Source organism: Nerophis lumbriciformis, linkage group LG34 (assembly GCF_033978685.3).
Source record: "Nerophis lumbriciformis linkage group LG34, RoL_Nlum_v2.1, whole genome shotgun sequence".
Taxonomy (NCBI): Eukaryota; Metazoa; Chordata; class Actinopteri; order Syngnathiformes; family Syngnathidae; genus Nerophis; species Nerophis lumbriciformis.
The window spans coordinates 5,860,027-5,885,185 of record NC_084581.2 but is presented as its reverse complement, the minus strand read 5'-3'; the positions used below and the strand labels follow the sequence as shown (position 1 = coordinate 5,885,185).

The 25,159-nt window shown below is 39.3% G+C and overlaps 1 protein-coding gene across 1 annotated transcript; it reads right to left on the bottom strand.

Moving 5' to 3' along the window:
* Window positions 1-1,740: 1,740 nt before the first annotated feature.
* zfand3 (zinc finger, AN1-type domain 3) lies at window positions 1,741-23,970 on the bottom strand. The gene is made up of 6 exons (XM_061929205.1): window positions 23,356-23,970; window positions 2,797-2,837; window positions 2,441-2,662; window positions 2,302-2,367; window positions 2,050-2,220; window positions 1,741-1,970 (listed from the first exon to the last, which is right to left on the bottom strand). Exons 1-6 carry the CDS (start codon window positions 23,421-23,423, stop codon window positions 1,816-1,818), a joined length of 723 nt encoding a protein of 240 aa, XP_061785189.1. The 5' UTR covers window positions 23,424-23,970; the 3' UTR covers window positions 1,741-1,815.
* Between the last annotated feature and the right edge of the window lie 1,189 nt (window positions 23,971-25,159).

The following is a 25,159-nucleotide window of genomic DNA, read 5'->3' as shown; positions in this document are numbered from 1 at the left end:
CAATTGCTATGTATGAAAAGCGGTAGGATTAAATTAGCTCTGATTCTTCCTACTCCTTTTCGGATGTGCTGTAATGAAACAACTGGAATTGTGTGATGCATTACATATCGTATGCATGTTCCAAATAAACTGAAACTGAACTGGTTAAGGTAAAGGGGGCATGTGCGTTCAAAATAAATTTGATTAATCTGCGTTGATACACAATTAAATATTTTTGTTTAATCGCATTGCTGCATTATCTTTTACAACATAAAGCTTTGGAAATTGTATCCTTGCATTAGAATAGATTAACTTCACTTTAATTTATGACTCAATATTCGTGACAATAAGGAAACACACATTTTTAATCCAGTTTATTTTCCTCAGCAGAACAGGGAACGCAAAATCAAAAGGAGAAAACAGGACAGAAATGTTCTTGCTTCTTTTCAATACAATGAACTAAATATGCCACTCTATGCTAGGGTGTAAGTAACTCAAACTGATATAAGGTTAAATAATTATTTTCTTTAAAAAGGTACACAAAGATATTTTCTTCCATTTCTAATTAGCACTCAAAAAGCATTTCCTTTCCAAAATCATCCCAGCCAGATTTAGCCGTGACGTTTTGTCCCTTTAGTGGGGGAGGAAAGAGGCATCATTGATTGATTCTCCCTTTCCTCCTGCTATGATGCTTAACTAGCTCCTGGTGGAAGGAATGCGCTAAAACAAACCAAGTCCACAATGTTTCGCAGATTAGGAGCGAGGACAGAACACAAGGCAATCAAAATTAATTTAAGATTTCTGGATCAAAGCGAGTGGCAGCGTCCCAACAGTTTTAATTTGTGATGTCACGCACGTCAAATTCATCCTTCACGTCGGCAGCATTTGCGATACCAGTGAATTTGATCATGTCTCTGATATCACTAAAATGTGGGAGTTTTATTTCTGTGGAAATCCACTGATAAAGATCCTATTTTTGAGAGATGATTAGCGTGCTGGCTTGAGAGCAGACGAGCAAAAGAGACACCCTGCAATCCTCAGTCAAGAAAAGATTAAATTCTTGTTGCAAAGAAACAACCCACACGGCCCCTTATCCAAACATATAATTAATTCTAGCCACAAAAGACAAAATAAGAAATAAATTAAAAGAACGGTTTGAGGAGGGTAGCAGGTCATGTGATCACCTCAGGTACTCGTTGGCGGTGTTTTGGTGAACAACTTCATGAGAATACAAAAATTCAGTCGTACTTCCCGCCAAGTGTGAGGAACAACAGTACCGAGCGTCGGGGGGGAAGGAAGAGGAGGATTTGCTACACACACGCACACGCACACACACGGTTTGGGTTTTCCCTGGAGTCAGCGGTCCATGTGAGCATCAGAGTTGGAGCGCCAACACTGCACGAAGAACCGATCACTGGCGGAAGAAAAGTGAAAAAGAAGAGGAAGGTGGGGTTGACCTGAGGCGTCGTTGGCCGGGCGGACGCCGCGACTGACAGACGAGCGTTGGGCACAACGTCCGAACCTTGCTGTACTTGAGAAAGAGGAAAGAAGAGCGGAGTGAGGAAGAGCAACGCGTAGCAGAGTGGATCCGCCTCCTTGGCGTCCTTCCTCTGGAGAAGGGGGCGGGGTTAAGGCTGTGTGAGTGCGAGCCGCTTCGCCAGGAGTCCAATCAGATGCTCCAGCAGGAAAATCAGAATCATCAAGCTCAGGTCCCCCCCCAAACCCCTACCCCACCCTCACCCACCCACTTATGGTCATAGTCCTCCCCCCTCCCCCCTCCCCCAGTCTTGGTAAGCGCCTCATCTTGGATTTAATGGTTAACTGGGGCGTGGCCAATCAGGAGCACTCCTCACCGATGCGTTGGCACGAGCGCCCCACCTTGCGGTCCAGTTTGACCATCTTGAGGACGGCCTCCTCGCGGCCGCGGCCCAGGTGGTCGAAGAGGCAGTCGTGTTGCTCAGGGAGGCGGTGCAGCATGCAGAAGACATATCCTACAGGAAACACACACGGGAAATGTCAATCAAAGGTGAACGCTGCGTCATGTGACATGGTGGGTGTGGCTCTACTGACCACAGCGACAGGAGCCCAGTTCCTGCTGGACCAGCTCCAGTTTGGTTTGGCAGCGGTAGCAACGCCGGCGTTTCTTCTGCTTGGGCGTCCCGCCTGTCTCCTCGCCGTCATCATCTTTTGCCTCCGCTCGCAATCGCTTCTCCGGCGTGGCCTCGCTCTCTGAGGCTGAGGCTGTGAAGGCGGCAGAAGAGTGGCGGGTTAAAAGCGGGTGAAGGGGCGAAGCGAGTGGCGGTGTAATGGAGGTGACTGTACCTGACTCTCGAGGACGCTTCATGGGGGTACACAGTGTACCCTGTGCCGTTTCTGTAGACGACACACCTGCAAAGTGGGCGGGAAAATAAGTGTGAGATGGGTGGAGCCAAACATTTTAGAGAAATTATCTGCTGCTTACCCTCTCTGGAGGTGGCAACGAGTGGCGACGGTTCTTCAGCTGCTGGCTGCTCTGCAGAGCTGGGTGGCGACGATGATGATGACGATGCTGCCGCTGAGGATATGGACTGAGTGCTGCTGGTGGTGATGGCGGTCTCGCTACTGAAGACGGGCGTCTGGCTGCTGCCGCTGCTTTGCATGGCCTTGGAGGTGCAGTCTTCACCAGGCTGCTTCTTCTGGATGTCTGCAGCAATGACGACCAACATGTCTTACACCATACTACTTCTCGAGCCCAGCAGACAGAATGTTGCACAATCATGTTCCTAATATTTTCATCATTTACATGACAGGGTCAGATATTAAGTTGAATGAACTTACCAGCAAAACATTTGGAGCAGAGGTTCATGGTTTTACTGGACCTGCAAAGATATACGTATCTAGTAGATCAAATTGTGGAACCTTAGCAACCGTTGCTATGCTGGTTAGCAAAATGTTTGAATTAAGAATGTGCCAATTGATCGGCCACCAATCTGCAACGGTTGATTTTCGTAAAAAAGGATTTGATCGCCATTGCCTATTAATATCTTTCAATGACCATCAAAAACGCTGATTCCCTCTGGCTGACCAGCGGCGACCAGCTAATTATGTGTCTCCATAAACAGTGTGGAGCCGCTCCTCTAAACTTACTATAATCAACTCCTTTACGGTAAATAAATTGCATTTCTTAGTACCCTAAGTAGAGAAAGTCCAACTGGAGCAACAGCGCAAAGCAAGTGTAACGTCATGCTCGTTGCAGCTCACCTCTTTAGTCAGGGACATCGAGGGACAAAAGTAAAGAGTCTCAAAAAATGACTACATTCTGTAAGAACACCAGAAAAAGATGCTAGATTTGTTGCTAGTTGTTTCATAAAAAGCTCATTAAAAGTCTCTAAACACTTGAAAAAAATCGCAACAAAGTACATTGTACAATAAGCAGCAACAATCGGAAATATGGCAAAACGATAAAAAAAATACTAATAACTATATATGAATACTTTTTTTAGCCTTTTTAAAGAAAATAAATATAGCAAATAATACAAATATCTTAACATTAGGACCACGCCCCCACCACCAAGGGTATCTTGGCAGTCTAGGGGAGACCCTGTTGCCGTATATTTCGAATTAGAATGCATTAAAAAAGGACATGTGTTCTTGTCTTTCATAGGGATTACGGATGATAGGCAACATTAAAAATAAAGTGCAGTTCCCTTTAAGAAATTTGATACAATGTTGAGTGGTCAGTGTACAGCTTGTATGAGAATGTGAATTTCAGTATGTGAATTTACTGTCCCTTCAAAATAATGTGAATTTCAGTATGTGAATTTACTGTCCCTTCAAAATAAGTCACAGTCATTAAGTACACCCTAAGAATTCAAGCAACTTAATTCGATTTTACTCACAGCAGCACACATGAGACGGCACGCAATGTAGTCCCCCGGATCCCAGATTTAATGAGTACTACAAGAACAATAGTATGTACATAATTTAAATAGGGATGTAACAGTATCAAAATCTCACTCACAATACGATAATATCAAGGTGTTAATACAATGGTACGATATTATTGTGGTATATAAGATTGCGACTTGTCTAAGGTGCACCCTGCCTTTCGCCAGTGTGCACCTGGATAGGCTCTACCCCCCCGTGACATCAAGAGAGATGACTCGGTGGAAACTGGATGGATGGATTGAGGGTGTAACAAGTAGATTTTCAGTAAGGCTGAAACGACGCGTCGACGTCATCGATTACGTAAATACGTCGACGTCGTTTTTGTGCGTCGACGCGTCGCATACCGTATTTCCTTGAATAGCCGCCGGGGCGCTAATTAATTTAAAACCTCTTCTCACTCCTGCGCTTACCAAAAGGCATGGGGTAAATTTAGGCCTGTGCTTATAAATGTGAGTGATGTCAGGATACCATCATGAAAAGCACATTTAATAAAAAAAAAACATTATTATGGTCTTAACTTTACTTATGAGTCCATGCGCAGCTGCTTCTGATCAAAAGCATCGATAACTTGTTTATAGAAGTCTTCCTTATCTTTCTTCAGTTTTAAAAGTCTCTATGTCTCGATGGAGATATTCCTTTAAGTATTACCTCCTGCTTCGATTGAAAGTCCAGTTTAGAAAACTGTTTTATTTTAGATATGTAATCCTCCATGTTAAAAGTGCAAGCAAACGATCGCTGGTCACTCTTGTGGCTTGTTGTCTTCTTCTGCAGCACCGGTCTTCTGCAGTACCGGTAGTCGCAAGAAGGATCACTAGCGCCCTCTACCACCAAGAGGCGGGAGTCATTAAATGACTCATATTTGACACACGCAGCTACAGTATATTAATAAAACATAGCTGCTTACTGTTCTTTTTAGCATATTCAATAGCTTGGACCTTAAATCCTACTGAATAGCTCTTAATCTTCTTCCCTAAATGCAATTTCAAATTATTGAAATCAGCCTCCTCCATTTTGAAAATGATGACAGGTGAAGTGTCACTCATGACGTGACGAGTTTGACCCGGCGGAAGTTCTAGACATATGCTAATTATTTTGCGAAACGAGTTTGACCCGGCGAAAATTCCAGACATGCGCTAATAAAATTAATATTTTGCGAAACGAGTTTGATCCGGCGTTAATCCTGAGCCAGCGGTAAAGCCAAGCATGCGCTAATTATTTTGCGAAACGAGTTTGACCCGGTAGTAATTCGAGGCATGCGAATACTATATACCCGGCGCCAATTCAAGGAAATACGCACTTTTTTGTATTGGATGTTTATCTTTTTTTTTTGCACATTTTAAAGCAAAATAAGCAATACTTTTACTTTTGAAATGCTTATACTATTGCAGAATATTAAGATTTGCACTGTATTTTTATTTTATATTTGCACATAATAAGATACTTTTAATTTTGTTAAATGTTAAAAGTTTTAAATGTTTACATTGTTACAGAATAATTTGTCATGTTGTTGTCAATGTTGACTCAGTGGCCATACTTTTTTTTTGTAAATAAAAGCCATGCCTTTTGAAAAAACTGGCCTACATTTATTTTTTCATCTTCATTTTAAATAGAAAAATAATCGGTAAAAGGAATAATAATCTACAGATAAATCCAAAAAATAATCTATAGATTAACCGATTAATCGAAAAAATAATTTATAGATTAATCGATAGAAAAATAATCGTTAGCTGCAGCCTTAATTTTCAGTTTCACTTTACTCCTTTTTTTGTGATTTCCCTCCATGCAGTGCGACGTGACTAGCTGGCTCTGTGTCTCCTTGGAAACGCTCGAGACAAAAGTGGCGGGCTTTGCTTTGTAGAACGTAGACTTTTTTACGTCCAACAAAGAAGTTATGTTTTCGCCTGGATTTGTTTGTCTGTTTGTTAGCAACATAACTCAAATAACTATGGATTGATTTTTAGACCTGGGCCGGAATTCAATAAGTTAATTAACCGACAAATTAAAAGTAAGTTGGTAAGTTTTCCAGCGTCGCTAAATCGCTGTGTGCATGCTTCAAGAATATTCACACGTTGTCGCTTTCAGCACCTGCACACGTTTCTGCCGTAGCGAAAAGAAAACAAGGGGGTGAATTCTCTTGTCCTCCAGTGTCTGAGTCTTTGCGCGGCAAGGCGGGGCCGCTGGTCGGCTAGCATCACGCAGTACAACTAGTTAGCATGTAGCAGCTAACATGGTCAAATTATCATAAAAGCAAATGCCACCACACTAGTGTGGGAACATTTTAGTTTAAACCTTTGGAACAAGATGAGTGTATCAACACCAAGGAGTCAGTTTGCCGAATGTGCGTGACTGCAACAAACCTGCACCCCGACCTTACAGTCGACACTTATTGAGACGTTTGGTGAACAAGCCAGGTGAATGTAAACAAAACAGCGAAAATAGTGTGCCTTCACAGAAAATGTTGTTAAATACATCAGCAAAGATATGCTGCCACTTACTACTGATGAAAAACTAGCACTTCTACAAATGCTGCAAACATTTGACAGATATTAGTCATGCTGTCATGTCATGTTGGTGTTTCCTCACTTGGAATCTGCCAGACTTAAGATTTTTTTTCATATGACCTGTAATACATCTGCTTACACTGTAGTGTTTATGTTGTTACTCTTCACTTTTGTTTAAAACAGGTCTTAACTTGATTGTCAGTTAAGTAATGTACAACTCTACCTCTGCCTCCATGTTCATTATTTAAGTGCAACTTTGTCAATACTTTATTTAACTGTTTTACTTATTGTTCTGGTTGTGTATATTTGAGGGCCCTCCACCCCCTCCTTAATATATATTATTGTTTTTCGTTGTGATTTTTATTCAAGTGCAAAATTTTACTAACACACAAAGTATATTTTACAAATTTTTTTTTATATTTATCTTGGAGATTTCAAAGTTTACATTCCAATTACAATGCTAATATATAGGCAATACACGTTTAATGGATTTTAAAGGATATACATATGTATTATCGTTACATCAGTGGTTAATTTGGCAATAATATTGTTTATTGGCAAGAATTTGTAGGTTGACATATGGTCAATTAAAATTTGTTATCGGTCCAGGCCTATTGATTCTGATGATTTTGTTCAAGAAATGTAAAAAAAAAACACAAAAAAAACTATTCCTCTCATCTACTACAAACACTTTACTTTTCTGCTCATGGGTTCCATGCCCCCACCTTGTCGGCCCCAAGCTGCGCAGAGGATTCTGGGAGATGTAGTTTATTTTCAGACCCAGCCAATGTTAAAGCATCAGAAAAAAAAACTGAACACAAAGTTTTTGTTTGATACTGTCATGATACACCCCTATTAAATAGAATAAGATATAAATATAGTATATTATAAATAGCGTAGGTTAATAAGAATAGATTATCAATAGAATAGAACATAATAATAGAAGAGATTGTGCAAATTGAATGTAAAAACAATAACAGCAAACAAACCAAACCAAAAAAGGCCCATTTTAGCACAGTTGGGACTAGGGCTGGGCGATATATCGATATACGCGATATATAGCGGTTTGTCTCTGTGCGATATAGAAAATGACTATATCGTGATATTTGAGTATACGTTCTCACGCAGTTGCTTTTAGCTGCTGGTATTACACTACAGGCTCTCCTCGCTCTTTCCTGTGTCTCCTTCTCACGGGACAGACAAGCGCACTTTCTTACACACGTCACATACTGTCACGTCATACGTCACATACGTATACGCCCTCGCGCAGCAAAGAGGTAGTAGCATGGGTTACGTTAGCTGTGATGCTAGCGCAGCCGTGCGAGTGGTAATACGAGAGAGAGAAGGTGCAAATCTGGTAACAAATGAAGGAATAATTAATTCCCCCAAAAAACAGCAGGGGGTCCATCGTTTGGCGGTGGTTTGGCTTCAAGTGGGAATATGTCGAACAGACAACCGTAATTTGTCAAGTGTGGAGCAAAAGCGTTGCTATAGAAAGTAGCATTACTGCTAATATGTAGCATCATTTGAAAAGTCCCCTGCTAGAGAATGAAGAGTGCTTACTCCGCATGTCAACATCTCCGTTCGGTGCCACACGCCCACACCATCAAAATGCAGAGGCTAACATTTCCAGATCAACACCGTATGAAAAAAAATTTGATTTTTTTTCTTTAGTTGTGATTTCCTTCTCTGCATGAAAGTTTTAAAGTAGCATATATTAATGCAGTATGAAGAAGAATGTTTTAATGTAGACACATAGAATCATCATATTGCTGTGATTATATGCATCAAATGTTCATTCAAGGCTAAGGCAAAATATCGAGATATATATCATGTATCGCGATATGGTCTTAAAATATTGTGATATTAAGAAAAATCCATATTGCCCAGCCCTAGTTGGGACACATTTGCAAATTAAATGTACCTGTGATCGTTTCTTCCAGCACTTTCTCAAATTCTCTTGGGCACGGAAATCCATCTCCTGTATTTGTTTCTCATGAAATGACTTCTTGTGTTCCAAAAGTCTTGCTTCACTGTCACTTTCCAGTGTATTGGTCGCGTTTTTTTGTGGCTTAAAGTTGTGTTGCGGTTTATATTATTGTGTTGTGTCGTTTGTCTTCCCTGTGGCTTTTGTAAACCTTGCCGTAGCTGAAAGTTTTTGTTTTGTGAAGCTTTGACGCTTCATTAACAAGCGGTAGCAAACTCGGAGTCAAAACACACATATACAAGAGCTGCTGTTTGCCACAATTCACGCTCAAACACTTAAACACACAGTCACCCAAACGGTCGCGCGACCCTGTTCACTCTGTCGCTCTCCCAACAGCACTACCCCTTAAAAGGCACACACATATAGGTAAAAGCCAGTAAATTAGAATATTTTGAAAAACTTGATTTATTTCAGTAATTGCATTCAAAAGGTGTAACTTGTACATTATATTTATTCATTGCACACAGACTGATGCATTCAAATGTTTATTTCATTTTTATTTCATTTAATTTTGATGATTTGAAGTGGCAACAAATGAAAATCCAAAATTCCGTGTGTCACAAAATTAGAATATTACTTAAGGCTAATACAAAAAAGGGATTTTTAGAAATGTTGGCCAACTGAAAAGTATGAAAATGAAAAATATGAGCATGTACAATACTCAATACTTGGTTGGAGCTCCTTTTGCCTCAATTACTGCGTTAATGCGGCGTGGCATGGAGTCGATGAGTTTCTGGCACTGCTCAGGTGTTATGAGAGCCCAGGTTGCTCTGATAGTGGCCTTCAACTCTTCTGCGTTTTTGGGTCTGGCATTCTGCATCTTCCTTTTCACAATACCCCACAGATTTTCTATGGGGCTAAGGTCAGGGGAGTTGGCGGGCCAATTTAGAACAGAAATACCATGGTCCGTCTTGCTGGTAGACGGCTGCGTTGACCCTGGATCTCAGGAAACAGAGTGGACCGACACCAGCAGATGACATGGCACCCCAAACCATCACTGATGGTGGAAACTTTACACTAGACTTCAGGCAACGTGGATCCTGTGCCTCTCCTGTCTTCCTCCAGACTCTGGGACCTCGATTTCCAAAGGAAATGCAAAATTTGCTTTCGTCAGAAAACATGACTTTGGACCACTCAGCAGCAGTCCAGCTGGTGTCGGTCCACTCTGTTTCCTGAGATCCAGGGTCAACGCAGCCGTCTACCAGCAAGTTTTAGAGCACTTCATGCTTCCTGCTGCTGACCTGCTCTATGGAGATGGAGATTTCAAGTTCCAACAGGACTTGGCGCCTGCACACAGCGCAAAATCTACCCGTGCCTGGTTTACGGACCATGGTATTTCTGTTCTAAATTGGCCCGCCAACTCCCCTGACCTTAGCCCCATAGAAAATCTGTGGGGTATTGTGAAAAGGAAGATGCAGAATGCCAGACCCAAAAACGCAGAAGAGTTGAAGGCCACTATCAGAGCAACCTGGGCTCTCATAACACCTGAGCAGTGCCAGAAACTCATCGACTCCATGCCACGCCGCATTAACGCAGTAATTGAGGCAAAAGGAGCTCCAACCAAGTATTGAGTATTGTACATGCTCATATTTTTCATGTTCATACTTTTCAGTTGGCCAACATTTCTAAAAATCCCTTTTTTGTATTAGCCTTAAGCAGAGGTGGGTAGTAACGCGCTACATTTACTCCGTTACATCTACTTGAGTAACTTTTGGGATAAATTGTACTTCTAAGAGTAGTTTTAATGCAACATACTTTTACTTTTACTTAAGTATATTTATAGAGAAGGAACGCTACTTTTACTCCGCTACTTTTATCTACATTCAGCTCGCTACTCGCTACTAATTTTTATCGATCTGTTAATGCACGCTTTGTTTGTTTTGGTCTGTCAGACAGACCTTCAAAGTGCCTGCCTTACTGGTGAGGTTTCACTTCGTTCCACCAATCAGATGCAGTCACTGGTGACGTTGGACCAATCAAACAGAGCCAGGCGGTCACATGACCTGACTTAAACTAGTTGAAAAACTTATTGGGGTGTTACCATTTAGTGGTCAATTGTACGGAATGTGTACTGTACTGTGCAATCTAATAATAAAAGTTCCAATCAATCAATCAAAAGTGTGAAGGAAAAAAGATACTTTTTTATTTCAACCGCACGAGGACGTTCCTGTCTTCACAATAAAAGTGCCGCTCCATCGCGCCTGCGCTTTCAAAACAAGAGTCTCCGAAAGCCAGCGCAAACAAGCTAGCAAGCTACGGAGTTTGACGCCAATATATTTCTTGTAAAGTGTATAAAAACGAATATGGAAGCTGGACAAATAAGATGCCAAAAACCAACCACTTTCATGTGGTATTAGACAGAAAGGAGAAACTTTTCTTCTCCTCCATTTGAAAACGTGGACGTTATCATCACAACTGTCTGATTACAATCAATGCAAGTCATCAGAATCAGGTAATACACCAACTTATATTCTTGTCTTCATGAAAGAAAGGAATCTATATGTTAAACATGCATGTATATTCATTAAAACACCTTTAACATGTAAACAAAAACAGCAAAATAAATACATATAAATTATATACTGTATATATCAATGTATATGTATGTATGTGTATATATATATATATATATATATATATATATATATATATATATGATATGAGTGTGTATGTTACTCATCAGTTACTCAGTACTTGAGTAGTTTTTTCACAACATACTTTTTACTTTTACTTAAGTAAATATTTGGGTGACTACTCCTTACTTTTACTTGAGTAATAAATCTCTAAAGTAACAGTACTCTTACTTGAGTACAATTTCTGGCTACTCTACCCACCTCTGGCCTTAAGTAATATTCTAATTTTGTGACACACAGAATTTTGGATTTTCATTTGTTGCCACTTCAAATCATCAAAATTAAATGAAATAAATATTTGAATGCATCAGTCTGTGTGCAATGAATAAATATAATGTACAAGTTACACCTTTTGAATGCAATTACTGAAATAAATCAAGTTTTTCAAAATATTCTAATTTACTGGCTTTTACCTGTATATCACATTGCCTTGTGGCGTTTGCATTTGTTATGAGTTTTCTCGACCACAGACAGTACACAAACTTAACGTTCTTATTATTAAAGGTGTTAAACTTCCTGTAAAGTCTGCCATTCTTAAATCCAATGTTTTTCTTTTTCCATTATCGATAAAATCGATCTATTCCCTTTTAAAAATATCTTGGATTAATACCTATCATCTGGAAGGCAAACTTGCCGACCACAAATCGATGTACTTTGAATTTAGGAATACAAATCGATCTATCGATAGATCGATCAACTGTTACACTCCTACCATCTAACTTGCTTAAAAAAAACAAGCCTTTTGTTTTGATGTTATTAAAAAGCTGCACACTGGTATATCATAGACTAACTCCTGGCATTTTTAGCAATCTAATAGACTCAATGTATAGAATTGTATAATTGACTACCATATTTTCTGAACTATAGAGCGCACCGAATAATTGGCTGCACCCACTAAATTCTAGAAGAAAAACAGTTTTCCATATATTAACCGCACAGACCTATAAGCCGCAGATATATGTTGTGAAATTAGTTATTTACACAGAAAGATTTTGTAAATGTTTATTTACAAACCTTTATTGTTTCCATACGGTGCCTGTAACACGGCAGTAAAAGGACCCACTGGCTGTGGAATCTAGCTCTCCAATCAAGTAAAACTCATTAACTCCACGGTGATGTTTTGGTGAATTTACAGAGGAATTTGTGAAACTAAAACAATCCAAAAAGAATGAAACAATACAAAAAGAATGCCATTGTAAGTAAAAATAGTAACAAAGACGCTTGTAAACGTGTTAGCATATTAGCTAATGCTAATGACGCTAGCTTGATTACATTAATATACCATGTACAAATATACATGAAAACACTACTATCAAACTTGTGACGGTTTAGTACCGGTAAGTATGAATCGTTTGTTATATTGAAGTGATGAATGAAGAAACCATACGAGTAGAAACCCTATTGAAGACTAGAAGATGGAACAGCATTTGTCCTGATTACATTTGAAATGAATTACATGTGGCCATTGTCTTAATGCTATACTGTGATCATTTGTTAATGCCAGAATGTAACACTTATAAAACTATTAGAGTTGCAAAAAATATAAATTGACCCTCTGATGAGTAAGGCTGGGAAATACTCTCACGTCACGTTGCTTGCATGCCATCTGGTTAGTTTTAGCTTTTCCATTGGGGCTGACTTGTGAATTGTAATTCTCTTCCAAAACACTAAGGACAGTGTCTCCAAAAGGAGCTACTGCAGCGTTTGAGTAGATATTTACCATTTTATAAAGAGCAAAAGACAACCACATCGCCATCTTTGTTGACACCAGAACTAATCATTCAGAAACATCAGTTTACTTTTAATGGACGTTTTACTCATAAACCAGAGGAAAAGACATTAGTGAAGATGGGCTGTGCAACCTCTGAATGAGTCGCGGCAGAAGATGGGAACATTTGCAACGCTTCAAAATAGCTAGTAATTGTAGATAAACAAAACTGTTAAAACACTTTTGTAATGACCAGCTGGTATTAATGCATTATTGATATTCAGAGCTCTCATATTCGCAAACATAACGTGCTTGAAAGATATTGACGGTGAGTGAGGAGGTGTGCGTGAGGAAAAAGACGTGTGTGCACGGGAAAGAGTATGTGTCGGAATCAGTGTTCGTAATAACGCCGTTATATAATAACGTTAGTAACGCCGTTACTTTTACTAGTAACGAGTAATGTAATTAATTACTTTTAGGTCCGTTACAACATGGTTAGCAATTGCTTGATGTAACGTGGAACACTACTTTTGATGTGGTTTTAGGTCAACAAAATAGCGTCGTAAGTGCAGCTAGTTCATCCATCCATCCATTTTCTACCGCTTATTCCCTTTTGGGGTCGCGGGGGGCGCTGGAGCCTATCTCAGCTAGTTCAATGCAGGAAATATCTTTTTACTTGTGAACGCAACAAGCAGTACCGCACTAAAATAAACTTGATATCAAATAGGAAGAGGCACCATCACACTGTGACACAGCAGACAACAACATACGCAAACATACACAATGGGAATATTGAACAACCAGTCAATAATTGAAGTGACAAACTTGCCATCCAAAATATCCAGTTTGTTGACAAGAAGATATGACAGCCATCAAAGCACATTCAATCTCTTTATTAACCAGAGGTAACAATTAGGGTGAAAAGATTCAAAGGAGCTGACATCAGAGTTGACAAACTGTGCTGCTAACTGCTGGGTTTGACAGGTGAGTGATTACAGGGTTTCATTTAGATTGCTAAAATACCTGTGGAGGTGGAGGTGTGGCTAGGACATGGGCAATATGATGTTATGTTATTCAATGTGTATTTTACTTCTGTTTTAAAAATTTTTGGGTTTTTTTGTCTGTCCTTTGCCTCTTTCTTTGTGGTGTACAGCCCTTTGTTCTTCAACTGTGGTTGTTTTTAAAGGGCTTTATAAATAAAGTTGGTATGGTATGGTATGGTATTTGCTACGATGCATCTATTTTCTTTGAAGAGGCAAAACACTTTGTACAAATATATGTTAATAATTAGTTAATAATTAGTATTAACATATCTTTTTTCTTACATAATATTGTTTTTTTCTATTTTCCGATTGTTGCTGCTTATTGTACAATGTACTTTGTTCAGAATTATTTTTCTAGAAATGTATGCAATCCTTTTAGTCACTCTTAATTAAAAACAATTAGTAACAAATCAATCATCTATTTCTGGTGTTGTTGTGGACTGTACTCGTGTTTCGAGACTCTTTATTTTGTTGATCCATGTTCGTGACGAAACACGAGCTGCAGAGAGCGTGAGAGCCTTCCTTTCTATGAAAATCGACAGTCATGATGTTTCCATGCACTACATTATTCTGATTTCTCAAATAATTGATTTTTTTGTATTTTCACACCCTTGTGTGAAGTCCAAGTGTCCATGTACTCCAGGGTTTCCCATAGCGTTTTGTTTTTAAGGCAGCCGCCTTAACAACAAAAAGCCACCGCCTAAACTAACGTCTTAACAAGATCTCCAGCCACACGTGCGCATTTAAAAAACTATCTCTGTCCCCAAGCAAACGCATACACTGAGTGTCATACGCATGCCAAAATACTGGGGGCGCTGTAGCCTAGGACTTAAGACCATTTTAGTCAATCAGAAACATCCAAAACGTCATTTCCAGAGGCGGCATATAGCAAAAATGTCGGGTCACGGCAAGAAAGAATTATCTATGTGGACTGACAGAGAAGTAGAGCTACTAAGTTAACAAAACTCAAAGTGTTGACTGGGAAACTTGTCAGTCCAAGTATGGTGACATTCTTACCCTATTTTGGAGCAGTACGGATTTGGAGGACATCTGAGGAATTTCCTCATCGGAAAGACGACATTACAAAAACAACTATCGACACTAAACTGAAAGCAATTCGTGGAAAGTACAGACAAGCAGTAAGACGCAGGTCGAAGAAGTGGTTACAGTAGAGTTGTTTTGATGTACTTAGAACTATGTAAGCAGATCTGGGGTGGTTCTCCTTCAACTACATCCATTCAATTTGGAATAGAAACATCAGATATTGACACAAGCTCTCACAGGAGTTTGGATTCTCCATTCACCCTTGATAGCCTGGTCACAGACAAAGATATGCCGAACGATGTACAAGAGCAGCAAGATTCCAATGGGAGCAATCCACAATCTTCTGTGGTGAAAGAGAGAAGAGCTCTACTTCAGGTATGTGGGCGCTAACTTCATTGCTAGGAAGTAATATTGTTAAAAGGCAAATAGATATGTATCCGGGGCATCAAAACATTTTTATATGAACTGCACTGCAATTACAAATGCTCTCAGATGACCACTTTCAACAAAGTGGAATCATATTTTGCCCATTTGTTTTAATGTGACAAAAATATTTGCATTGGAATCAGAAGTCAAGATGGCAAGCATATATTAAAGTTCAGCTGTTTTAGATATATTTAAATAGGGTTGTATTAAAAATGTTTTGAGTAGTTTCTTGTAATAAATAATATCGAGTTAAGTAAAACTGCAGTTGCATTAAATGTTTTTTTTTTCTGTCAAAATTAAAATACCTCGAAGTGCTTTATTGACACACATTGTTTCCCGACGATGTTGAGGGCCATTTGACATTTGTAAATAACATGTCACTATTTTACACCTGTGCTAAAGTGGGTTTATCCCAAATAATGTATTCATGATTATTGAATGTAATTTTGTAAAAATCCTTATAAAAAAATGTTTTTTCACTAGGCAAAACTCAACAACTACAAGCACGACAGACTAAAACAAAAACTTCCAATCGAGACAAAGTTGCTGAATGCAGTAGAAGAAGACGTCCAGATAAAGAAGAGACATGGACATGATGGAGACATCAGAGAAGCGATCGTCTGACAATTTAGACAAACTAACATCAAATTACTAAGTCAAAATATTGACTGTATAGCTCGGTTGCTAGAGCGGCCGTTCCAGCAACTTGAGGGTTGCAGGTTCGATCCCCGCTTCCGCCATCCTAGTCACTGCTGTTGTGTCCTTGGGCAAGACACTTTACCCACCTGCTCCCAGTGCTACCCACACTGGTTTAAATGTAACTTAGATATTGGGTTTCACTATGTAAAGCACTTTGAGTCACTAGAGAAAAGCGCTATATAAATATAATTCACTTCACTTCACTTACTAAGTCATAATAATGACATACTTAGTATCTCAGGTAACTAGGACTGTTTTGTGTTTTGTTTATACTTTACGTAAAAAATATCGATATATACCATATTTTTCGGACTATAAGTCGCTCCGGAGTATACGTCGCACCGGCCGAAAATGCACAATAAAGAAGGAAAAAAACATATACAGTATACGTCGCACTGTATAAGAGTATGCTTATGAGTATAAGTCACATTTTTTGGGGGAAATTATTTGATAAAATCCAACACCAAGAATAGACATTTGAAAGGCAATTTAAAATAAATAAAGAATAGTGAACAACAGGCTGAATAAGTGTACGTTATATGACGCATAAATAACCAACTGAGAACGTGCCTGGTATGTTAACGCAACACATCATGGCAAGAGTCATTCAAATAACTATAACATATAGAACATGCTATACGTTTACCAAACAGTCTGTCACTCCCGATCGCTAAATCCGATGAAATCTTCCTCCCCGGTGTCGCCTCTAGTATGTCCTTCCTTTCTGCTGCTCGATTGCCGTTCTCTGCTGCATATTTCACTACGTCCAGCTTGTAATCTGCAGTATATGATTTCCTTTTCGGTGCCATTTTTGTTCAGTCCTTCTCAGTTTTTATAAGTTACCGCCAATGTTGATGTGATCCATTTTAACAGCTACGGCAGTAGCATATAGCATATAGCAGTTAGCATCCCATGACCCACAATGCACTTCTGCCATGACCCTCCCCCGCCAAATTCTTATTGGTTGACGTGTGAGTGACGATTGCTGACGTGTGTGTGACGATTGCTGCCATTTGCTTTGTCTCTTACGCGAATGAGAAAAATAATATTTGATATTTTACGATAATGTGTTAATAATTTCACACATAAGTCGCTCCGAAGTATATGTCGCACCCACGGCCAAACTATGAAAAAAAATGCGACTTATAATCCGAAAAATACGGTATATCGTATATCGCCATTCTGCAAATGGAGCGGAAAACACAACCAAAAATTGTAGGCTTCTTTATTTCTCTAATATTTTTATTTATTATAAGATATTGTTATTTGGTTATTTTTTAATAAACAATGTGTTCAATGTAATCAGAGTCTGTAGTCAATTGCCCCCCCAGGCTGGGGTGGCAGCGATGAGGTGGAGACGTGACGGCGACAGGCCGAGTTACACTGTTCCTTCCACCCACCCAGCCCCTTCCCCGTCCTGCCGCCTATCCCGGGCGACGCCCCCTCCCACCACCATAACTAACACATTTTCTGGGGGAAACACTGTACTCTCTCATACACCGTGTGCCTCCCCGTACACTGCGCAGCGGTTATTACTTTTTAGCGCGGATAAATATATTGCTTTTCCGTTTGACCTATGATGTCACGTAGGGCTGCAGAAATAGATACGGTATATTTGAGACAATACTGTCATACCGGTATCTTTTGATGTGCATTTGTTACGGCCGTTTGCGGCCTGTGCCGTGCAAAGCCATCTGGGGGCTGGCAAGCACCAAAGCTTGACACAGACCCCTCGCCACATTTGCCTTCGCGCACAGTGGACGTGCCCGAACTGTAGCGCCAGCGGCTCCTGTTTATTGACCAACACAACAGAGCAGCCGTCAGAGACGACAAACTGTCGCTATTTGCTAAATCTAACTCAAACAGTTCAGATCAAACCCTCACTGACATCACATGTCGCTTGGCACCAGAAACTTCCTTTTAAAAGCACACATACATTGCTCTCATTAACTTCTCTCAACTGCACATAACGCATAAACTGTTTCCCTTAGTAATTAATTACATTTATTAAAAAGAGTAATTCCATTAGTAATTCAATATATTTTTGGTTAAGTAACTATAATAATTACTTTAAAGAGTAATTTTCAGAATACTGGTAGTTACAGTAATGTGGTGTTGTTTTCTTAGTTTGGCATAACCCTCTTTTTTTTTTATAAATGCCAAATATTACAGTTCATTTCAAGCTACAAATACTAGCCTCATCTAAAATTCATGTCTGCAGTTGTTTTTAATGGTGTATGTAAAGTTCATATTTTGTATAGTTATTTACCTATAGATGTCCATGTTGTTCAGCTATGTTTGCTAAGATAAAGATTCAGTATGCTGTTAAACCTACGAGATTTGTAAAATTGGTTTATTCATACTATTAAGGATATTTTCTTGATGCTAACAAATATTACCAAAGATGCTATAATGCGATCATTTCTGTCGAATATAGCACAACTACTAAGCTTTTAGTTTATGTTATGAAAATCGACAACGAAAATAAATTGGATTGGACTAGGGATGTCACAGAATGAATATTTCTTATCACGGTTATTGTGACCAAAATTATTACGGTTATTATTATCGCGGTTATTTTAAATATGCTTAAAATTTTCTAAAACTTCTTATACTGAAATATTTTAACCAAGTTTTATTTTATTTTTTTAAAACACAAACACATTCAAAATGTATGTATGTAGAAAGTTGAATGTACATATGAAAGCAACACAAGCATTATAAACAAAGTAATATCGCAGAAACAAAATAATAATAAATAAATACAAATAAATGTGAAAGTGTTTCAAGACGGCACCTTATGGACATAAGACATAACTGCACTTTTTGTCCATATAGATACGAATAGTGTTCAAATATGAGGTCTAGTCTTACATATAGGACTGCACGATTATGGGAAAAATAATAATTGAGATTTTTTTTAATCAATATTGAAATCACGATTATTAATCAGGATTATTCATTATGTTTGGTAAAACAGTGTAGTGGGAACATCATGTAATTTGTAATCCATCCATCCATCCATTCATTTTCTACTGCTTAAAAATGCTCTAGTTAAACGTTATCTATAAATTTAAAGACAAATATTTGTGTTTTTGTTCATTAATACTATCAGCGCGTCAGCTTTTTTTATTATATGATGCCTTCATCTGTATTTTTACACTTTCATGGAGAGGCCTTTTTAAGTTATGCACATACATTTTTACATGTACTAATGTGTGTACATGCACATGCTGTATCGGTAAAGATCCATTAAGAGTTTGAGCAGAAATATGTTCTATAGGTATTAATTTTACACCATAAAACATTAACAAAATGCTTTGTCATATGAATGGTTATTAATGTAATTTGTGGAATGAAAAAAACAAAAGTAATGTCAAAAATATTTTGTTTACTTTTTGATATAAATATAAAACACAAGGTTTGGCTAATGAAGATAAAGTCAAATAATTAAGCTTTGTTCTACTCCCAACAACCATGTACTTCAATGCAACAGTTTGGCCAACAAAAATAAACTGGAGTGATACCGCTCACATCTAATACACAAACTTTGTGCCTCACTGGCGTTCAATTCGATGAAATTAACAAACAATTTAGCTAGTATTGATGTTACTGAAACACTGACAAAGTGACTAGTTCAATTACAGGACGAATGAGCATCCCAAACTGAGGACTTTATAAACAAGTTGCGGAAACGTTCCCAACACATCGCCTGCTGCATGGTAACTCTCAGTCCGAGCAACTGACTAGCGGACGCTAGTTGCACTTTCAAAATGAAACCGCAATATCAAATATGTTTCTCCTCTAACAACATTGCGTTCTTAAACACACACCGAGACCCCTTGGAAGTAGAAGTGATTAAAATTAAGTGAAACAAAGCGATCGGCTGCGTTAACTCGGAGGGAACATTTTCAAAGCAAAGTCTGTGTTGTCGCCGCCGCCATGTTTTCTCGAGCCTAGCGGTGCAAGTGCTTCAGTTTTCAGGAAGTAAGCAGTGTTGCCTAAAATGCATTAATAAATGACATTTTTTCTGTAATTAAAAATTTTAAAAGTATTACTAACCATCTGGAATTATCATTATACCGTTTACCGTTACATCCATGGATTGGCCCAACAATCACAATATTTATTACTAGGACTCAACATGACGTTAGTTTATTTGCACAACCATGTCTTCATAGTTATATTTGGGCACAGCAACCACAAAAGAACACAAACTAATCAAATCTCTTAATTGTCCTTTCTTTATGTTTAGTTCTGCTCTCAAACACTAACACAGTAGAGAATAAACTTGATTGCATCACAAAAACTTTCTCAAAGAAATCAAATGTTTAAACAAACATTTCACAAAGTTATCACTGCAGACATAGAAATGGCCTGATTGTATTCCACAGGATGATAAGTGATATTTTTAAAAGCCATTTCCTTCTACACTTTTATTCACTTGACTTTACCTTTAAGAACGACTCATTTCGGGACCCTATCAAAGCTCTTTCCTATCTCTCTATTTTGAATAAGTGGAACACCCAAGAAAAGAACAGCAATACTGCATTTTCTGTTCAAACTCTACACTTACTCACTTGTTTTAATACTACACTCAAGCTGGTTGACCATCAAAACAAAAATGGACGTGACATCACTTGCAACGCAGCTTTTGCAGCAGCTGTGCAGAAGATTTTCGGCACTCCATGGAGTACTGATTTGATTAATTTTTTATTAAACTCATTGAACAATTGATCAAAGCAACAGAATAAAATCAAAGCTTTTTTAAATTGATTTAATTAATTATTGCAGCATTGTTTTAAACTTTGACAAAGTTGTTAAAAAGGAGGGCAAAAGAGTTCAGTATGCATGCCAAGGCAGTGTAAAGAAACACTACACACATTTGAATAGCCTTTACCATCAACAGACATACCGTATTTTCCGCACTATAAGGCACACCGGATTATAAGGCGCACCTTCAATGAATGGCACATTTCAAAACGTTGTTCATATATAACGCGCACCGGATTATAAGGCGCACCGCACCTATGCATCCATTAGATGGAGCTGCGCTAAAGGGAATGTCAACAAAACAGTCAGATAGGTCAGTCAAACGTTATTAATAGATTACAAACCAGCGTTCTGACAACTCTGTTCACTCCCAAAATGAATAAACAGCTGTTTTATTATTTTCCCCGAGGTAAAGTCAGTGACGTGGTGTTTTGTTTATCTTTTAACAACAGCAAGGTATAACATGTAGTGCAGCATTTATATCACATAGTGGAGGGGAACTTTTAGCTGATTCAATAAACACGTAAAAAACAGTGATACTGTTAAGGTAAATCAAACGATAGCGCAATCACAATATAGTAACACTCGAAATTGTGCAGAGCAATAACAATATATCAATAACTCAACGTTGCTCAAACGTTAGTCACACAACACAACACACAAAATAAACATGTAAACCTCACTTTATGAAGTTATTCCTCATCCACGAATCCCTCAAATTCTTCTTCTTCAGTGTCCGAATTAAACAGTTGGGCGGATACGGCATCCAACATCTCGTACTTCGTCTCGTCGAAGTCGTCATTAATCAAGTCAGTGTCGCTGCTGCTCTATTCCCGTGTTCGACTGCGTGACTGAGCGTCTTAAGTTTAAACTCTGCGCCGTAAGCGTGTCACTTAATAAGAGCCATTTTGGGGTCTTTACATTAACAAACAAATGGAAATCAAAACGGCACGCCTTACGCAGTCATATATCCCAGCATGCACTTCGCGCTTATTCTTCTTCTACAGGGGCGGCTGCTTACCGTAGAAGAAGTTATTCTTCTACGGAAGAAAACGAAGTTAGCGGCTGCTTACCGTAGAAGAAGAAGCGCTTCTTCTTCTACGGGGGAAAAAGAAGTTGGCGGCTGTTTACCGTAGTTGCGAGACCTAAACTTTATGAAAATGAAGTTTAGGTTTGTTGTGGCTCAATATTGGTCCATATATACGGCGCACCGGATTATAAGGCACACTGTCAGCTTTTGAGAAAATTTGAGGTTTTTAGGTGCGCCTTATAGTGCGGAAAATACGGTACATGTCAGTTTTTTCTCTCCCACACAAACACACACACTCCACACACACCTATCAGTGTATCATACAAAAGCACACACTGTGTGACCTGCAGCTACACACATGGTAGCAATGTCATTATTTTCACCGTTTCTATAAAAAAGGTAACCACAAAAATTCTTAACAAAAACACTGAATGCCACTTTGACCACTGTGACCGTCTCCAATCTAAACAGATCATGACTGTGGTGGTCCTGACTGCCGGTGACATGTGGACCAGCCAGGTGTTATTCTTGTCCCAGCCCACATACACACGTGCGCTGTGTCACCTGACATTGACAGGTGGGTCACTGGATTAACTCTATGACACCAAAGAATGAACTCTGCGGGGTTTGGGGAACAAAGAGGCATTCAGTATTAAAATAGTTCCATTAAAAAAAAAGTTATGTTCCTGGTTGTGTTTTACAATGCATCTTACACACAGATTTGCCAATCATTTTGTTTATTATGATGAGCCTTTGAAATATAGAAATCAAACATCTTCATGGTACAACTAGTACTTATATTGTGCAGGCAGAAGGAGTTAGCTTGTTTCTTTGTTCGGTTATTAATACTTTTATCATCAAAGAGATCAAGGTTTCAATGGTAGACTAACAAGGACTGATGTCATTGCACAAAGTCTAAGAAGTTATCCAATCAGATTGCTGTGATGATATTTCACCGCCACAGGGGGGCAATAGGTGCCTTGTATCTCTGGGATTGCTTAAGTATGCTGTGATATACAACAACCTATCAGCATTCACAAGCGAATGTTCTAGTCTCCTTTCAGCGACTAAAAAGATAAAACGGTGGGGTTTTTTTCTTCTGGGGTGACGCAGGCCATGCAGTGAATCACATCCGGTATGCAACATACATCCACCGCTGTGACATGACACATCAGAAAGAGTGAAACGAGTAAAACAACCCATTTATTGAAATAAATTCGTCCGGATTTGTCCATTGTTAGTGTTTCTTTCTGAGGTTGTTGAGAGCAGCAGGGCACGTTTAGAAGGAACCTGCTGGCAATAAATCATGTTGTACGTCGGGAACGTCACCCCTTAAATGTCGTTAAACACGACACAAGCCAAGCCAAGCCAAAAGACCGGCAGCGTGTATTGCTACCGAGTTAAAGGCGAAATGTTGGCGAAGAGTGTATTTTTATGTACTTTAAAGCAAGCAGAGGGTCTATTTATCAGGCAACTTCCCAACCCCCCACCCTCGGCCTGCTCAACAGAACAACAACAATAGGCTTTAAGACGACTTTATAATATTATATCTAGCTTCAACACAGTTACTTTCATGTCGTCTGACGACTTCTCATTAAAACTTACCCCCAAAAGCCGCAGGGACACCGGGGAGGGAGGCTGGGCGGCTTGCTTCGCTCGCTGGTGTCGCCCATGGCGGCCACAAGGAACTACGCGAGGCTGGGGATGAGTCCGCGGCCTGCTCGCTCGGCAGAGCAACGATCCAAAAAAGGCGAGGAGGACTCGAACAAAAATGCCGTCGTCGTGTCTAACAATCCTCAGGAGATTCGCGAAGAAAGTGGAAGGATCGTGAGCCGCTTTGGGCCACAAGGGTTGTCGTTGGACTCCAACAAAACGTTGGGAGTTGGAACAGGAATAATTGAAAGGTAGTCAAAGCAATCAGCTGGACCTGTGGACGTTAGAAGATACCAAGACGGCGGAGGTGAGGGGGTAGCCCGATGTTTCAGTCGGAACCAGCACCCGTCCAAAAAGTGTCTTGATGTGCGTCGTGGTGGTTAAAAGGCGATTCTAGACAAGTTAAAAGCGCAGAAGGGCGTTTTGAGCCGCAAAGATAAAGTGACTGAGGCAGGCCGGCCCAACCGCGCAGGAATACTCCCCCATCTATGCCGCAATGGTCTCAACCGTGCTGGACCGGAAACGCGTCCATCAAACTACAAATGTCAATATTGGCTAACAAAAGCAAAATACACAAATACTGGCTGATGTTACGACGATTGCTGTTACCGACACCAAATGTTACTATTTTGCCTTTCTGCGGCGGATTGTGGAGCCGCAATTCCACGTTCAATGGACTCCACTTACACAACTGTAATTACAGTACACGTTGAAAGAACACCCAGACAGGCCTGCCTCTTCTTGCTGACACTGCAGCCGCAAATCGCATGTCTTTGATATTTAATAATGGAAGACGATATGCTTTATACGCCTGTGTTATTTGTGTGGTTTACCATGTACTGTACTTACGTTTTATAAAGTACACTATTGAAACTTAACCGTTGAGTGTTTCCCACAGGACTGCAATCTACTGGTGGTGGGGATGCTCTACTAAATGATCATTTGCATAATTGACTGATGCATTTGCAGGAAAGAGGGAGTGGGCAGGGCTAAATTGGGGCCATGAGCAGAATTTTTTGGAGCCCCCATCCCCTTACATTAGACTTAGACTTCCTTTTATTGTCATTCAAATTTGAACTTCACAGTACAGATAACAACATTTCATTACATTAGCTCGTTGTAGTGCAGGATAAAAGAGCAATAAGGTGCAGATATAAATAGATTACTGTACAGATAAATATATTGCACTTTTGCATATGCATCCACGTTTAGATGTATGTTATATAGTCTTTATATTCCAGGGAGTTAATCCGTTTTGGGGGGGAATTGAGGGGATTATTATTATGCGTTCAAGAGTCTTATGGCCTGAGGGAAGAAGCTGTTACAGAACCTGGAGGTTCTGCTACGGAGGCTGAGGAACCTCTTACTAGAGAACAGCAGTGAAAACAGTCCTTGGTGGGGTGGGAGGAGTCTCTGCAGATTTTCTGAGCCTTTGTCAGGCAGCAGCTTTTTGACATTTATTTTTGCGATTATAAAATGGCTCTCATACTTTAATGTGAAAATGTTTTATAGATATACTTCTTTAACTCAAACTTGAATGAAAGTTTTGTACTTAAAGCAAGCTCATGGGAAAAAAATTGTTCAATATTTCTTGTGCAAAATACTAAATCCAACATAAAGTTCCAAACCTTTCTCACACAATCCCTACTATGGAACAAACCCATTATATCTGTGTTACAAGATCAGCACTAATGCTTAAATTCTGGGTCCATTTTATTCTTATAAATGAAGGAGAACATGTATCTCATGTTATCAA

Bases quoted from the DNA above. Each gene is read 5' to 3' on its own strand.
- zfand3 (XM_061929205.1), bottom strand. From the start codon at position 23,423: ATGGGCGACACCAGCGAGCGAAGCAAGCCGCCCAGCCTCCCTCCCCGG. The intron at 2,663-2,796 runs GTAAGTTCATTC...TCATTGCTGCAG, and splicing joins CTGCTCCAAATGTTTTGCTG to ACATCCAGAAGAAGCAGCCT. The intron at 2,368-2,440 runs GTAAGCAGCAGA...CCCACTTTGCAG, and splicing joins CGTTGCCACCTCCAGAGAGG to GTGTGTCGTCTACAGAAACG.